The sequence below is a fragment of the Bubalus kerabau genome, chromosome 3 (assembly GCF_029407905.1).
Source record: "Bubalus kerabau isolate K-KA32 ecotype Philippines breed swamp buffalo chromosome 3, PCC_UOA_SB_1v2, whole genome shotgun sequence".
Lineage (NCBI taxonomy): Eukaryota > Metazoa > Chordata > Mammalia > Artiodactyla > Bovidae > Bubalus > Bubalus kerabau.
The window spans coordinates 88624152-88643128 of NC_073626.1; the positions used below are offsets into that span (position 1 = coordinate 88624152).

The window sequence follows — 18977 nt, forward strand, 5'->3', positions numbered from 1 at the left end:
GAGAGATAAGAAAGGCTTCCTCAGCAATCAATGCAAAGAAAACAGAGAAAAGCAATAGAATGGAAAAGACTAGAGATCTCTCCAAGAAAATAAGAGATACCAAGGGAACATTTCATGCAAAGATGGGCTCAATAAAGGACAGAAATGGTATGGACCTAACAGAAGCAGAAGATATTAAGAAGAAGCGGCAAGAATACACAGGAGAACTATACAAAAAAGATCTTCACAACCCAGATAATCACAACGGTGTGATTACTCACCTTGAGCCAGACATCTTGGAATTTGAAGCCAAGTGGGCCTTAGGAAGCATCACTACAAACAAAGCTAGTGGAGGTGATGGAATTCCAGTTGAGCTATTTCAAATCCTAAAAGATGATGCTATGAAAGTGCAGCACTCAATATGTCAGCAAACTTGGAAAACTCAGCAGTGGCCACAGGACTGGAAAAGGTCAGTTTTCATTCCAATCCCAAAGAAAGGCAATGCCAAAGAATGCTCAAACTACCACACAATTGCACTCATCTCACACGCTAGTAAAGTAATGCTCAAAATTCTCCAAGCCAGGCTTCAGCAATACGTGAGCCGTGAACTTCCAGATGTTCAAGCTGGTTTTAGAAAAGGCAGAGGAACCAGAGATCAAATTGCCAACATCTACTGGATCATCCAAAAAGCAATAGAGTTACAGAAAAACATCTATATCTGCTTTATTGACTATGCCAAAGCCTTTGACTATGTGGATCACAACAAAATGTGGAAAATTCGGAAAGAGATGGGAATACCAGACCACCTGACCTGTCTCTTGAGAATTCTGTATACAGGTCAGGAAGCAACATTAGAACTGGACATGGAACAACAGACTGGTTCCAAATAAGAAAAGGAATACGTCAAGGCTGTATACTGTCACGCTGCTTATATAACTTATATGCAGAGTACATCATGAGAAACACTGGGCTGGAAGAAGCACAGGCTGGAATCAAGATTGCTGGGAGAAATTCAATAACCTCAGATATGCAGATGACACTACCCTTATAGCAGAAAGTGAAGAATTGAAGAGCCTCTTGATGAAAGTGAAAGAGGAGACTGAAAAAGTTGGCTTACAGCTCAACATTCAGAAAACTAAGATCATGGCATCCGGTCCCATCACTTCCTGGCAAATAGATGGGGAAACAGTGGAAACAGTGTCAGACTTTATTTTTTTGGGCTCCAAAATCACTGCAGATGGTGATTGCAGCCATAAAATTAAAAGACGCTTATTCCTTAGAAGGAAAGTTATGACCAACCTAGACAGCACATTAAAAAGCAGTGACATTACTTTGCCAACAAAGGTCTGTCTAGTCAAGACTATAGTTTTTCCAGTAGTCATGTATGGATGTGAGAGTTGGACTACAAAGAAAGCTGAGTGTTGAAGAATTGATGCTTTTGAAGAAGCTTTTGGAGATGCTTTTGAAGAAGACTCTTGAGGGTTCCTTGGACTGCAAGGAGATCCAACCAGTCCATCCTAAAGGAGATTAGTTCTGGGTGTTCATTGGAAGGACTGATGTTGAAGCTGAGACTCCAATACTTTGGTCACCTGATGTAAAGAGGTGACTCATTGGAAAAGACCCTAATGCTCGGAAAGATTCAGGGCAGGAGAAGGGGATGACAGAGGATGAGATGGTTGGATGGCATCACCGACTCAATGGACATGAGTTTGAGTAAACTCAGGGAGTTGGTGATGGACATGGAGGCCTGGTTTGCTGTGGTTCATGGGGTCGCAAAGAGTCGGATATGATTGAGCAACTGAACTGAACTGAAAAAATGCTAATTCATCAAGATGCTAGGTAATTTTTAAAGTATCAAGTTTTACTACTATAAAAAGGTGTACTAATTTAGATCTGGATATCTGAAAATCCTTAAAATGTATTTCCCTTTTGACTCACCTTTAGTTTATCCTAAGTAACCATGGTACTTTTTAAAAAACACGATACAGTTACAATCTAATTTATTCCTTTCAAATTTGGAAAGTTATCTATTTAGCAATTTAGTGACAAAAGGTCATTTTATGGAGAAGATAAATTAATCAGAAAAATAACAGGCCTAGAAGAAAGATTTTTATAATTTATCATAAAACCAAGCTGGAATGTTTGTTTCCTACTTCTTCCTCTGCTTTAGCACATACCAAGAAGGTAAAACTGTCTTTCAATGTGTCCAGTAAAATATTCCTTTATTTTATGCTGCAATTCAAGAGGAATGAAAAAACTTTTGGATACAATAAATGAAAGAGGTCAACAATTTAAATTCAAATAAACCAGGTAATAGTTCAGTTGTTTGAAATAGACGTTTTTCCTCCTCGAAGGTAAAAAATTTAAGCTCACCTTCTGTTCCAATTCATTTTTCCGATAGTTAATAGTAATGGAGTAATAATGTCTGTTTAGTCCATGAATTAATGCCTATATAGATAAATGATTAGAGAAAGGACAAATTAGTATTTTTCATCTAATAAGATAAATATAGCTGTTTGAAACTATTGACACAGCCAGTAGACAATACCTTTATATCTTCTAAAAATGACTTTTTATCCAAAATAAATATGAAATTATTTTTTTCTTGCTAAAGTTTAGGAGTGAGGTTCTGAGGTATGGGGCACACAATCTTTAAAGCATGATATAGCAGCACAGATTCAACAGTTTTAGTAGCCTTGCTCAGAGTCAGATACAGTTTTACTTCATCATTATCTAACTTAGAGATTAACTATTCATAATTTATAAATGCACATAATTTATTAAGTCTAATTTTATGATCATCTAGGCAGGGGCTCTTTCTTACAGAAAAGCCTAAAAAGCTGTAATAAAATAATTATTCCTTCATCCACAACATTAACCTGGAGTTTCCCTTTTTAATTCGGTTCTAATATCTGAAAAGTAACTGTCTGCACCTGTCTCTAAATTAATAAAATGGAATCTGTTCTGTACTGGATCTAGTGACAGGCAATCTCACTAAGCAGTACTTATAGATATCACTTGGGTTAAATTTATATTTTTTTTATTATTGTCCCTGTTAATCTTTCATACTGCTTGTGCTAGTTTTACTACTTTTATTTAAATACCATAATTGAAAATCAAGTAGGTAGTGCCTTCAAGTTCAAAAGTTGGAATTTCAGCAGAAAAGTTGAGTCTCTAAAATATGGACCTGTTTCCCCATTTGGCTAAATACTTCTTTCTACTGTACTTGATCACTGAGAAAAACAGGGAGACCATAATAAAAACTTAAGCTAATGGCATGGTTTTATTAAGAAACAATAACCCTGCATGTGCTGGAAGTGCTTCACAACTGCTTAAATAACTTAGCAGCAGAGGTTCAAATGAAGTCCAGAACAGTTTCTATGGACTCCTTCATCAGCCTTCTAAGACATTAAAGACAAAAATATACATTGGATACATTTTCAAGTATAAAAACAAAAAAGGCTTTGGGGTTAACTCTCAGGAATCTAAAGATAAACTATAATTAGGTTTTTATAGTGTAGTCTTAAGGTGCTGAGGTAAAAAAAGGGGTAGAAAGGAAACATTTGATGAGCACCTGGCATCTGCTTTACAAAATAAGTCTTCTAATCTTCACAACAACCCAGTAAGGTAGCCTGGTTCCATGTGTATTTCTGACAGATGAGGTAATAAGACACTTATCTCAATTCATACTAGTTTCTACTTAATAAAAGGCAAAGCTGGGGTCTGAGCCTAAGACTTTTTTACTCCAAAGCCCATGTTTTTCCTACCATACTATGATGCTACAATATATCTCAGAAATTCTTAAATTCTTTGTACTTTAAGAATGAGAATGAAAACAAAGCATAGTATTATTATTAAATTTTGCTAGCAAAATCACCCCACCAAATACTAAACCATTTTAGATTATGTACTGCAAAAATCCATTCTCGTATTTCTAACATCTGCTATAATAAAATAGTTGACATGTGAAATTAAAGTACTAAGAGGATCTATTAAATCCTTATTCATTTAGCTAAATTTCAGTGCATAGATATGTGTACTACTGTGAGGATCAAACAGTGGGGCTAATCAGTGCCTCCTTTAAATGGTACTCACCTTTATGCAAATTAGGAAGTACATCCTCTGGGTGGAAGACTTTAAAAAAAAGGTGCCCAAGCTCCAAGCAGATACAGCTGGGCTACAGAGTGAAGCTTAGGCTAGATTTCAGGTGCCAAATGACCTCTCATACAAATGATTTTATGCTGTGCTCCAACTGTATAATTTTATATAGTGGCCATAAAGCTAGTAATGGTACAGCCAATAGATACAGAAGTCAGCCAAATGGGCACACAGACAGGTCCACATTTTGGAGATAAACTGTACTGCTGAAATACACAGTTTAGAACTTGAAGGCACTACCTACTTGATTTTCAATTACATTATTCAGATAAAAGTAGTAAAACTAACACAAGTAGTATGAAAGATTAGTAGGAACAATAATAAACAAATATAAATTTAATCCAAATGATATCCTCAAACTATCTTCTAATTTCACTTACTCACCTGCTGTGTGCCCCCATTACAGTCATCCCAAATCATAAGTAAACTGGCCCCGTGGAGTCCTTCTTCCATATAAACCCAAAAGGCACAGGCTCTTTTATTCAGCTTAGTGAAAAATAAATTTTCTCAAATTCACCAATTTAGTTGACACTGAATTACAAGTTGTGGCAGCATACATCAAATATAAGAGATTAGCTTTACCAAGGCGGAGACTAGCCTCTTCAAACGGCCAAGTTGAAAATGCCGTAGTATATCAGGCCAACAAAGAAGTTACATAACCAGGAAATTTTGGAACATCAATACCTAATTTTTAAATCTACACTTAACAAAACACATGATAGATTTAGGAAAATTTAGGCAATTCTTCAGTAAAACAGGATTTTGTCCTGAAGCTCATTCATTGATTATTCAAAACCTGCAACAATTTCTCACAGAAGCACCATTAAAAAGCAAGGTTCTGTTCTATACTGTTTATATTGTGGGCTATAAGCTTTCAGTGGCTGACCTGGGAAGCTAAATCACCTTTTAGAGCACTGTTTCTAGGACAATACATTTTAGAATTACTAAAATGGGACTTAGCTTATTTGCTTCCTGGATATGCTGACCCTTGTTTTCTTTGCTTAAAGGCTGTCAAAAACTTTCAAAGAAGGGAGTTCTTCCTAGGTTGATACTCAATATCCATGTAAGATGCTATTTATTTTAGACAGAGTAATCTGGAGAAGTAACTAGACAAAGAGGAGTTCTGAGATCCCACTGATGTGACTTTCAGTTTATTTCTATATTTAAGTTAATCTTTAGAGTAGAGCTTTATAATTTTGTTGGTATAATAGATCTGAAGAAAAGTACACCAATAATCTTTATGGTGAAATCACACTTTCTGGAAATGTCTAGACTACTCAGGAGAAATGAGAAGTTCTAACTTCATTTGCTCACTGTGTGGAAAACAGGCATATTATAAAACACACAGCTTATGCAATGTATAATAACCTATTTATAGGTTCTTGATAGGTTAAAAAAAAGTTTCATGCTCTTAAGGCATATTTATTTAGATCTAAAGATGAATCTGTTTGCCTTATTTTACATTGATAAACTGAAAGTGTGCTGCTAAATATCATCCATTAAATCATACTTTAAAATGAAGCTTTCTTTATAAAAATAAAATAACTGAAAAGAAACAAAACATGTGCTTTGTTCCCTTTTGGGTGGAGAACTAGGCTGCAAATGGCAAATGCAGAAGGGATCATTTTTGCTAAATATGTTTTCATAAGTTTTGAATTTTGAGCTGTATATGTATATTATCTATGCCAAAATTAATGAATTAATGAATCTTCTAAATATAGTATAAAAAAAGGAGAAGCTCTGCTTATAGTTCCTACAACTCACGAGGTAACCTAGCAAATCACAAATACGCTGGGCCTCAAGTCTCCTCATCTACAAAATGCCCACATGGTTCTTTCTAGACCAACTGATTTACAACTGCTTAACAACTACTGAAAATAATGTTTTTTGAAGAGTTTAATTCTGTTAGACAATGCAGTTGTACTCAGAGCTACACTTAAGGGGCTCACAATCCTAGTACATATTAATGCTCCTATGCATCAACAGTAAATTTCCATGCAGCTGACAACATATCTTCATACAAACTGTGACCTTTAAGGACTTTACATGTTGAACAATTTTTAGTCAAATAGGTTTAATAAAATAAATGTTTGTTAATTCTCAATTCTATACATTTGACAGTATCGGTCAAATGTTCCACATACAAAATAGTATTACAGTTACAAACATTAATAGAAAACTCTACAGTATAGGCATTACACTCTTCCCTCTCTATCGGAAATGACTCTATTAGTGACTTCTCTTATTTAAAACATGAAAGTTCATATAAACGTTGTCTATTAGCTTTGTTTTGTTGTAGATACTTCAACATTGCGATTAGTGCTTAAAAGTAACATCTTCTAAAAGCAGTATGTTTCACCGCAAAAAGTTTAAGAAATACAGAGAAGGAAAAACAAGAAAAAAATCCATAATCCTATTACCCAAAGGCAATCAATACTAACATTGTGGTGTAAATACATAGGCACAGTTTTTAATATATATTTTTTCAAAGAGGAGAATTTGTATATGTGATTTTATAATCTTTACCTTAAGGTATTTTGAACTTTCTTCTATATATTAAATAGTAGTTTACAATATAACCCTAAAATCATAGTAAAAAAAATCAGCAAAGCATTAGCAAACACCAGCATGAGGGCTGATGATACCTGTCAGGTTCCTATTCCTACTACTTATAAGTTGGTTTAGGAACAAGATCCCTCTAAACACAAACTAATTTTCCTCCAAAATAAGAGGCATGGCCTTTCTGCAAGGTTTCTGATCCCTGAGGTACACATTCTGCCAACACATTTTAAAATTCTATTATGAATAACACCATTCACTTCAAGTTCTTCTAGGCTGCTTTCTTTCTACCTTGTCTTAGAAAACTAAGAAATTGTATTAAGGTGCGCCCTCGTTCTGTCACTTTTTGGCTTGATCCCATTTGAGTGTTTTAGTACTGGAATTGTCTCAAAACTGCAAAGCACCCAGATAGATATCTTCCTGATGGGCGGTATATAAACTGTGAAATAAATATATTTACAGATTTTAATTGGAAGGCAAAACAAACTAAGGAGAAATGAAAAACAATGATGCTATAGCTGTTATATACACAGGTCCCTTTAACTTCAGTTTGGAAAGCTTCATAAGGTTCACCTTAAATTACAGACTACCAGATAAAAAATACAAACTGGACTGATGTAAAAAGAACCAGATTTAAATTATTTAATTACACTCAATTTTTAAGGTTAAACAGCAGTATTTAAATTTAAAAGACAGTATCTGCAACAGGTGGCTGTTGACTTGCAATTAGTAGAAACTTCTGGCAGAAACACACCATGCAGTAATCACAATGATCTTAGACTGTGAGATGCTACTTAACTTTTTGCAAAAAAATAATGAAGCAGTATGATGCTATAGGGGTTTACAAGAAAGGTCATTATCCCAGGCTAAACTGGTCCAATAATATATTCTCTTGGAACATGCAAGCATGGGCTTGTCTGTACCCAATCAAAAACACTAGTAGCTTATTTCATACTCATTGTACTTTGTAGTTTTCTCTGATGTCTAAAATAATTTTTTCAAAAGCAACACACCTCAATCCTTTGGGAAAAAATTTTTTTCACTTTGATGAAGGCTTCAGATGAGTGACTGCTGAAAAACTAAGCATCTGAAAGTATAAAGTTATCAAAGTACAGCCAAGCTTAACCATGGCTAACTGTCAAAGCCACAACTCCCCAAAGACAACCACATGACAGGGCAAGGTTTCAGACATGGAGCAGCAATAGCCACTATAATGTCTCTGTCCTGTGTGTTCTGTTTAACTAAACATGGTATTTCTGTCCTTTTAATTAATCTTCAGAGAAGCAATTAACTATACAGACACAGGTTGTGGTGCATTTAAAAACATATTAAAATAATTTTTGCAGACAATAAAGATTTGTGTAAAAACAATGAGGTATGTGAACGATACAAAGAAAACACTAATCACTCAGGAGGATACTAAGTGTCCAAATAACTTTAATAATGTGGCTGACATCACTAGAAAGAACAAGATACAAACTAATCGAAAGCAGTATATAGCTGTGTCTTGTATGAATTGTTTTAAAAGAAGGGATTAAGCAAAAAAAAAAAAAAAAGAAAGAAAAAAAGAAATATTTAGGAACTGCTTCTGGGAACCCCTTAAAGTATACAGCAATGTGCCATTAGGTACTAAGAGAAAAGTCTACTAACCAATCAATAATGATACTATGATACCTAACACTCCACTTAAACACCTATCAGTCCTTTACTACACTGTTAACCAACAAAACTGTAAGGTACTGTCAAGATTAAGGATTTACTATGCCCCCCAAAAGGATGTCCTCAAACTGTTAGCAAAGTTTAAAGACATCACTAAAAGCGGACTCATATACAACAAATCTAACTTTTGCAACACTATTTTCATAAACTCCTTTTAAAGCACAAGAAAAATTAATTGCAAAACAAATTAAAAGACTAAGTATTGAATCCTAAACTGGTCATTTATAACAGGCTTTTAAAATGTAAAACAGTTTTAACACATAATCAAATACAGGCATTACCTGAATAGACGGCTTGTTTAGGTGACCCAGATTTGAGGTTGTTTGTCTTGGTTCATGTCCTAAGACCATCATATTAGCATTGATCAATCTGAAGGCATCAATAACAACCTGTAAAAACAAGGTGTCAGGTCATTTCTTTTTTAAAAAACAAGTGATGATGCCAAGCAACAGTGGACAAGGCATGATCAACTTGCATCTGTTTCTGGCCTATTTCCAGAAAATCATTTAATTATAATATTAATAAAAAAGCACCCCTGCTGACTGTGCCATCAGCACACCACCCTCTATCTTGTAATGTAAGGTGACACCAATTATTGCAATTTTCATGAAGCAGTAAAGGAAAATATTAACTTTGCATCTTTATTATTGAAACACGTCATTACTAAACTTACACCAAACAGCCTTCATTGGTGTGCATGTCTGTCACCTAAATTTTACCTAATCAAAATGAATGACAAAGAGAAACTAAAACTGAAAGTGAGCACAAGCTAAGGGACCACATCTAAAGCCCAGCCCTGTCACATCAATTATACTACCACAATACTTGAAATGACAACAAAATTACAACCAGCAAGGCAGTTGCTCCACGTATTCTCTTCTAGTCAGATACCTTTTACTTCTTGTGACTATAAAAAACTTTATACCTTGTCTGATGGCCTTAAGTGTCCAAACCACTCTCAAGAATAAGAGGCACAATACAAGAAAACCAAGGTCATCTATGCTTTAAGTTAGGAACATGGTAAAGAATAATACAGTTCTAAGTTCAAAGTAAACAAATAACGATAGGTATTCTCTTTTTGCTGGGTGGATTCAACATTTTTGTAGAGAAAAACTTCAAATCCTTACATGATACAAATCATCAATTAGCTCTTATATAGTAAGAGATTTAACAAGAATCACCTATTATCTGAATGCTTTTCTCTGTTCATTATCATGGATTTGAAAGAACTTGTTAAAGGTTTTAAATGTTGTTAAGTTTTATACAAAGAACCTGGGATCTCAAGACACATGTCTCTTTTAGAGAACGTAAATCAATCACCTAGAGAATAAACTCAATAGGTTCTTCATATAAAAATATCTTAAAGCAGGATACAATAGTATTTCTAGGTTTGCCTTTCAAAGTGCTAAACAATTGAGATTTATCAATGTTTCAAAAGCTGTTGTCAACTAGACTGTTTCTCATTTGTATAATTATTGTTTGAGGATACTAAGTTAAAAAAAAAAATTCCAAAATAAGTCAATTGGAATGTAATAAAGTCTGAAACATCAAGGAAGTGTATTACTAAATGCTATATGCCAGGAACAAGACTGAAAGAAAGAGTCACTCTTTCTGAAAAGCTGCCACGAAGGTATGAAAGTACACAAACTTAGCTCAAAGCACTGTGACAAGGGACACAGTCTAAGCCCTCTTGTCTATTCCATCAGCCAGATAAATAAATAAGTAAATAATCAACCTTGCCTTTTGCTTTTATTTCTAACAGTCTGAATTTCCCCAAAGGTTCTTCTTGCCTTAAAATAAAACCAAGTATCCCCAGAACATGCATGATTTAAAAGTTTGTGAAAACCTTTTTTTTATACAATAACTGTAATTCACTCTTAATTTTCACATTTATGTATAAATAAATATGGCCTAGGTTTATACCTCTTGCTTACACTTAATTTTTTAAATATTTTTCATAAAGCAATAATAAAAGTAAGTACTACTATCAAACATGTGTTAATCAGATATTATCAGACAGTTGTTTAAAAACATATCAAAATAAAATTTTCTAACATTTTCTACTAAAAAGCACATAAAAATAAGATAAAATGTAGGCCAAAGAAGGGAAAAGAGACTATTCTGATAGAAGTACAACTTAAATAAATATAAAATTAAGAATTGATTCCCTAACCAACAGCAGTAAATAATTTAAGAGCAAGGCATCACTTTGGTCCAATTGTTTTTTAAAATAGTTTGACAGTCTTATGGACTCTGTGACAGAGGGAGAGGGTGGGAAGATTTGGGAGAATGGCATTGAAACATGTCAAATATCATGTATGAAACGAGTTGCCAGTCCAGGTTCGATGCACGATACTGGATGCTTGGGGCTGGTGCACTGGGATGACCCAGAGGGATGGAATGGGGAGGGAGGAGGGAGGAGGGTTCAGGATGGGAAACACATGTATACCTGTGGCGGATTCACTTTGATATTTGGCAAAACTAATACAGTTATGTAAAGTTTAAAAATAAAATTAAATTAAAAAAATAAATAAATAAAAAATAAAATAGTTTGATTCCAAATAGATTTCAATACAATTTATAGAAAAAGAAAACTCCTACAAAACTATGAAAATTCCATTATATATCACAAGATGTATTTTTATATAGAATGCCTTCAAACGAAAGCAGCAAACCAGCTATTTTACAGGAAAAAGTCTCTAATATTTCTCTGGAATATTATAAAAAGGTATGAAACTTCATAAAAAGGAAATGGAAATACCAGTTAAATAGATATTGTGACCAGTTAAAAACAATCTGAAATTTAAATTTTTTAATTCTTTTTAAAATTAAGAGAAAAATTCAAGAATTTAATATGCTGTTCCAACCTATGTGAAATTAACTGTTTAGACTGACAATTTCTGACTGACAATATGATAGCCAACAAAAAATGAATAACTACACCAAGATCAAAGGGATCTGCCGCCATCACTATAGCAACTGTCTTAAGGAAACGAACGTGTTCAACAACCTGCGGACTAAAATTAGATTTAGCATGCAATAAAAAATAAATATGGCAATATAGTCTACATTTTAATTTCTATACAATTTTATAATTGCTTTTTGCACTGTGAGAATAAGTAAGTTTCTCCTTCAGAACAACTATCAAAATAGACTCATTAATGTCCGGTGCACTAATGAGCAACGGGTGAAGAAGGTGTTAATTATGCCACACTAAGATTCAAGAAAAAGCCCTAGTGAGCACTTGGAGGTGTGTATAAGCTGAAGGCGCTTCTCCATGTTTATGTATTTATAGCATGATGCAACAGAATGACAGCAAAGTGGTCACTCCATGGATGAGGATGGAAATCTTAGATACAATATACTGAACAAAGAAACCCCTAGGACTATTTAAGGTATGGGAGGAGGGAAGGGGCAAAATCCATTTTTTCGAGCTATATGAATTTTCTGAATGGTATTTTTTAATCCATATATACATTAAACCAGTTCAGCCTATGTCATAAGTTTATAAATCCAAAAAGTAATTTAGCCAAAAAACTTTGCCAAAAACCTCTCTCCTTTATATGTACCAACAAAAACTTCCAACCTGAAGTATGACAAATATTTTCAGGAACATGAGGCTAGACTTTTGTAATTCCTTTCTGTGCTACAGTCCTACGCACCACGTTGAATCTCTGTTCACCAGCCTGACCACTTCCTTTTTTCTGGTGCAAGTGCCTTGAGACTTTGCAGAGGTCACTGCAACAGTAGACAGCTTATAACAAAACCATTAGCAGTTTGGCTAGCTTAGGGAAACCTCTTCCTTTCCTTTTTTGTTTATTATCACTGCATGAATCTGCAGCATATGATAGTTTATAATTTCTCAGGCTTGTTAAATTCATGTTAAAGGTCTGTTTTCTTGTTGAATAAATTTTGTTCATATAATGCTGCCTATTTCATACACTCAGTCTTTAATAGCACCTTTGGTCTATGCGCAACTCACAGATCAAAACAGAGGACTAAAATAGGGGTTGATGATGCTATTTACATGTGTGATTCCTGCTGTCTTCTTGTTAGTAGCTTTAATATAATAGAAGACCTTGTCTGTTTTGTAATTAACACATCTTTACTGGAGAGATATTTGGAAGTGATTGCTGTGAATATACTGGTTAGTAAAATAAACACAATCACACACCACTTTCTGTTATCAGACAAATTTGTGAATTGTACACATTATACTCCAGATCAACAAACTGTGATATAACAGCCAAGTAGAAGACACATATTTATATAACCCTTTATTTTTCTGAAAATATGTATTCACTCTGACCTTGCAAATATAATTAGCTTGTGGGATGTGCAGATTTCAGTACCATGGTAGCTTTACTAATTGCAACTCTTGGAAATAGATACTAAATATTTGGAAGCTGCCAATACAAAATAAAAACTGCATCTTTTTTGTACATCTGTCTTAGCTTATAAAAGCAAAATAGTTTTAAAAACAATACTGTGTTCCACATTTATTCCAAGCACCCCCAAGGATCAAGGACCTATCATTTCATTTTAAAAATGAATCTGGTTTAGGACACAAAACTGTAGTTATTTTCAGATTCAGTTTAATCCATAATTTTTTGGCTTCTTTCATGAGTATAGTACAGTTTAGCCAATATGCTATTTATTTTTAAATTCATGTTTTCATATCAACTACTAGGTCACTGAAAGACTAGATTAAATTTCTAAAGCATCAATCTACAGTTTCCCAATTTTTACATTCAAAGGAGGCTATTTTTTAAGTAAAGCTTGTAAAATTAATTTAATACAAAGGTGTCTGAAAGAAAAATGCATAAGTACTTCTGGCAGTAGATACTATAATAACAATTTCTCTCCTTCTCTCTTTTGTTTTTTCAACAGTAGCTGCATTTGGCATTCCCAACTGCCCTTATTTTGAAGTCAATGACTATGGGAAGTATTTATATATAAAATGAGCCAGGGGAAAATAAGCTTGAAAAAAACATTTCAGACCTCAAAATCAATGTCAAACATCAAGAAAAGAAAAGAGTTACAATTCAATTATCAGTTAGGTTACATATTTAAACACATATAAACCCACCACCATGTGAAGTAGGTCTCTAAATGACTATAAAAATGCTAGGTGTGGAAAGAAAAGCAACACCCCATATCAAATATCCTTTATCACCTAGAAATGACCTGTTATCAACTGCTTAGGTTGTTTCTAGATTCTTTAAAAATTAAGGGTGCCTGTGACCTGGGAAGTACTGCTGGGTTTGTGACCATTTCGTTACTTCTGCTGCCATGCACTGCCAGACATCTATAAGAGAAAAACATCTTATGTCTCTTGTAAGCCCACAGCATAAAAAATTCAAAGAAATCTTACTTTTTATGCCATTTCCAATGAAAAGCACTAAGAACTAAAACTGACTCATGCCAAATGCATATCACTGAATTGCTGTGATTTCTTAGTCTCAACTTTGCAACACGGAAATTATTTATAAAACGTCAATTTTAGTCCTGGAAAAGAAATTCCTGTGTGTATGTACATTTTCTTTCTTCATCCTTGGAGAATTGCTTATTGTAGCTAGAGATTTGTAGTACAACTTCCATATATTGGGAGAAAAGGGGGATGGAGTGTAACTAGCATAATGTACTTTTTTTTGACAAGTGAAGACATGCATCAAAATTCAAACAGTAAAGCCACAGTTCTGAATATATATACTTTAATGAAAACAAATCGATCTCTGGAAACTAGTATGGTGAAAGGTAATTAGACATTTTTAGATTCATGAAACTTTCTAAAAAGAATATAGTTAAGTCACGAAATAAAGTTTAGCAGAATTTTTATAGTCTATGCCTGTACTCAGTATGGTATAGGTATTTAAATGCTTAAGACACTCTGTGGAGTCAGAATCCTGCCTAAGTTAGAATTCTGGTTCTATCACCTGTGAGTTAATTGAGCTAAGTTAACTGCTATTTGACTTTTCAATGTCACCATGTGCTCATGAATGATACCATTTGATGATAAAATTAAATAAAACAATATTTGTGTACCTCTCTGGTGGCTCAGAGGTTAAAGCGTCTGCCTTCAATGCGGGAGACCCGGGTTTGATCCCTGGGTCGGGAAGATCCCCTGGAAAAGGAAAGGGCAACCTACTCCAGTATTCTTGCCTGGAGAATCCCATGGACGGAGGAGCCTGGTAGGCTACAGTCCACAGGGTTGCAAAGAGTCAGACACGACTGAGCGACGTCACTTTCACTTCCACCACTATGGTTCTTAGTGTTACTAACTGTGGCAGTCATGGACTTGCCCAGCTTGGATCTCCTTTTAGTAGAACCTACTGCAGACATAGCTGACTCACAAACTTCAGATGCTATGATTTTGGATCCTCTGGGGGTTCCCCAGGACACATCTCCCTAGGGCTATTCCCAGTCAATGACTGGGCACACCAAGGGTATTACAAACATAGCCATTCCTACCAAATAAGGGGTTCTTCTAAAGGACAACAGTCCCAAGGACTCCCCAACAGCCTGGCTGAAACTTTCTTAGGAGTATGCTGCAGTATGAGGCTCTTCCTACTCAATCCTACCTTCCCTTTCTCCTTCTACAGTCAGACTTGTACTGCTGTCTGAAGAGTCTCCCCTTTATCCATTAAAGGTGTTTCCCCAAATAAATCTCTTGCATAGACCAAATCCCATTTTGGGATTTGATTCTTGGAGCACTCAAACTGACACAGTAAACTAAGCAGAATATTGCTACTGCAGTACAGTGTTAAAGTTTAAGACATATTCCCCTAGGAAAATTTCTAAATAAAATAAAAAATGTAACAGCTATACTGAATATTTTTTTTTATGACAATATGCCTAGAATTTTGGTATTCCTCTGTGATAGCTATTTCTAGAATCAGAGGTGACTAATAAACAGTGAACTTAAAAACTGAATTCCTCAGGGACTATTAATGTACAAGAGACCAGCATCTCTGGGTCACTGGTTGGGTAACGAACTTAACATTACCAAATCTGTCGGTGGCTACCCTGACAGTCAACACAAAAAGGACAAGTGACTTCAGACTCCTGTTTAGTAGACAAAAGAAAGCAACACAGTTAGTATGTTTATTGACAGTTCCACATAAAGTAAAGGAATAAAAGGCTCCAGAGACTAAAAGCTAGGGCTCACCCACGTTGGAAAGGTAGTAGGGAGGGGATAACGGAAATAAAGGATTTACATACATTTCTTGTGCTTTAACATCACCTTCCAAAAAAAAATACAAATATATCCTTCAAATTGCCATTTCTCAAAAGGCACAGTCATTTTCATACAAAAAAAAAAGTAAAGCTCAATTACTTTGGTATGTATCCTTTTTACATATTTTTACTGGGCTTATTAATTAAATATTGCATAAAAATTACACTAATACTCAACAACCAAGAGGTAGGCGCTAATATTCTTAATTTATGGATAAGGAAACTGAGGCTCCAAGGACTTGAATAAATTAGATGAGATGACAACCAGTAAGTGACACCACTATCATCTGTACATACACAGGATGCCAAAGCCAGTAGTTTTCATCACCACGTTATCTGATGGAACAGTTATCCTAACACAAAAGCAAAAAAAAGACCACTCTTAGATTCAGTTACATCCCAGCAAGGTGTGTGTCTTATGTGCCACCAAACATCCATTCCCCAGCAGAGTACTTGGGACCCCTAATACACATACTACAGAAAAGATTCAATAGATTATCTATTGAACTGAAAAGCTCCAAGAAAGCATTTTGGGTTACTGGTTTTTGGTTGTTTTGTTTGTTTGTTTTTGGCCACACTGCATGGCATGTGGGATCTTTCCTGGGGTCAGTTTCCTGACCAGGGATGGAACCTGCACACCCTGCAATGGAAGCATTGAGTTTTAACCCCAAGACCACCAGGAAAGTCCCTTCCCCTTTGATTTGTGTTTAATTAGGAATAAAAACAGCACTGCGATGAACATTGGGGTACATGTGTCTCTTTCAATTCTGGTTTCCTCGGTGTGTATGCCCAGCTGTGGGATTGCTGGGTCATAAGGCAGTTCTACGGAGAAGGCAATGGCACCCCACTCCAGTACTGTTGCCCAGAAAATCCCATGGATGGAGGAGCCTGGTGGGCTGCAGTCCATGGGGTCGCTGGGAGTGGACAGGACTGAGCGACTTCACTTTCACTTTCCACTTTCATGCATTGGAGAAGGAAATGGCAACCCACTCCAGTGTTCTTGCCTGGAGAATCCCATGGACGGAGAAGCCTGGTGGGCTGCAGTCCACGGGGTCGCACAGAGTTGGACACGACTGAAGCAACTTAGTAGTAGTAGGAATAAAAACTACATACAGAAAAGCTATTTGGAATATAAGAAGTGGCAGCAGGCATCCATTGAAAAGCTTACTAGTAGTCTAAGAATAACCACTGATTATTATTAGAATAATGATCAACTATGACTTAGAAGAAAATCTACAACCACAGTCAATTCTACCCTCCTGAGGAAATTACAGAGATAACACGCTAAAGCAGACAAAACTAAGTCCTAGGCTCAGAAACATCCTCACAATTAACAAGGGTTAATGTCAAATCATTTGAGTATGAGCTTAAGCAACTAATATATATGGGCTATGATATAAAGTTACAGGTTCCATTTTCCGGTACAACACTGGCATTAAAACAGGGAGTAGTTCTTAGGGCCCTGTGTGTCCACTGCATGCCTGGCACACAGTGTGATCGATAAATGTCTGTTGAATGAATGACCAGGGTTCATTAGATTGAAGATAGAAAGTATTCAAGAGGCAAAAGAGTCAATAAATAATATTTTTATAGACAATAGGATATTGTTTTAAAGGTTTTCCTGCATCTTTATAGAAACAGTTGAATTCAAACTAATTTGAAGCAGATTTCTATCACTCAAATGCATAGAAATTACTAAACAACAATAAATTCGCCCACAAATTGCATTAATACAGAAGTTTGAAATTAAAAGAATGACACTTAAGAACTGTTAGTTGTGTATCAGATTTATACTTAGAATTTTAAACATAAAATTGCTTTAACATTCTTAGCTGACAATTTCTGATTATATAGATAAATTAGTGTTCTAAACTATTAAGTCTAGCAGGAATAGTATATGCATATTAACACCTAAAATATTTTCTTAGACATCCTCACAGATTATATCTGCATGTTATAAAACTTCAAATTGATACTAAGAGTGAAAAACGGCACAAACAAAAGATAATATAGTAACTAAACTTGTTCCAAGAGCTGGATGAGTATGCTCACAAAGCTATATTAGGAATAGAAATAGAATTTTTATGTGTCCTATTTTCTATTTTTCTCTTTCAGCCTGGAACAGTAGGCAAAGAAAAGGTGTGTGCGTATACAAAATTTGAGATAAGGACTATTCAGCCCTTAAATTAACTTTTATGGGATACTGATGAAAAGAAAATCTTCTGAATAATAGCTAAATATATTCCACTAGTTTTAAAAGACAAATGACATGACAAACTTGAACACTAGCTCTGATTACACAAAATTCAGATTTATCAAGGCTAATGTCTATGAAACACTGGCTCATTGACCTTGTCAATCTCATGTTTCACTCATTTAAAATAAGACTCTATCATCACTAACATATACAAATTACTTCCTAAATCCTACAAAATTAGCTGCAGTTTTCTAACATGTTAAGTCAGAATTGGTGATAGCTGACCACTGACACACTCATTCCTTGATTTTATTTTATAACCACTTATGAAAAAAACTATTTTTTGCAGACACTGCATGAATTTCAGGACAAGGAAAAATTTCTCCCTTATCTTGTGGGGGAGACAACATTTAGACGTGTGTGTGTGTGTCTGTGTGTGTGTCTGTGTGTGTGTGTGTGTGTGTGTGTGAAGTCGTTTCAGTCGTGTTTGACTCTTTGCAACCCTACGGATTGCAGCCCACCAGGCTCCGTTGTCCATGGGATTCTCCAGGCAAGAATACTGGAGTGGGTTGCCATGCCCTCCTCCAGGGGATCTTCCCAACTCAGGGATCGAACCCCATCTCCTGCAGCTCCTGCCCTGCAGGCGAATTCTTTACCACTGAGCCACTGGGGAAGCCCATAGACAGATGAATAAAACACAAAATGATTTTAATCACGTCAATTATCTTAAAGGCCAGAATTTTAACATAATATATTCACATTCTTTTTTCATCAGCATGCCCCAGAGAAATATGTTGGAAAAACAGTAAGTGTCCAATAAAAAAATCAGCTGAATCAGACGACTATTCCTAAATTAGTCTGAGTGTACAAAATATAAAAAGGGAACTTTTTCATTTCTTTTGTAGCTGTTACCTTCACCTTCCTAAAGTGAGCAAATTAGTAATTAATTTATACACTTATTCTTAAAATTTTCAAAAATATTCAGATTCTATTTTTAAAAATATGCTAGTCATTTTTCCTTTTAAGTATCAATTATTTTAATCTTTAGAATAGTGAAGTGACGTTTATTGCACATCTTCAACATGCATGTGCACAGAATATATATATCACTTCACAATATTCATAACAC

The 18977-nt window shown here is 35.0% G+C and overlaps 1 protein-coding gene across 1 annotated transcript in view; it reads right to left on the reverse strand.

Moving 5' to 3' along the window:
- PSMD14 (proteasome 26S subunit, non-ATPase 14) overlaps positions 1-18977 on the reverse strand; it is a 110358-nt gene that overhangs the window by 18328 nt on the left and 73053 nt on the right. Inside the window, exons 8-9 of the mRNA XM_055572425.1 lie at positions 8697-8804; positions 2353-2427 (exon numbers count right to left, since the gene is read on the reverse strand). Of these exons, the coding sequence (XP_055428400.1) occupies positions 2353-2427; positions 8697-8804 (183 nt within the window). The remainder of the gene's footprint in view (positions 1-2352; positions 2428-8696; positions 8805-18977) is intronic.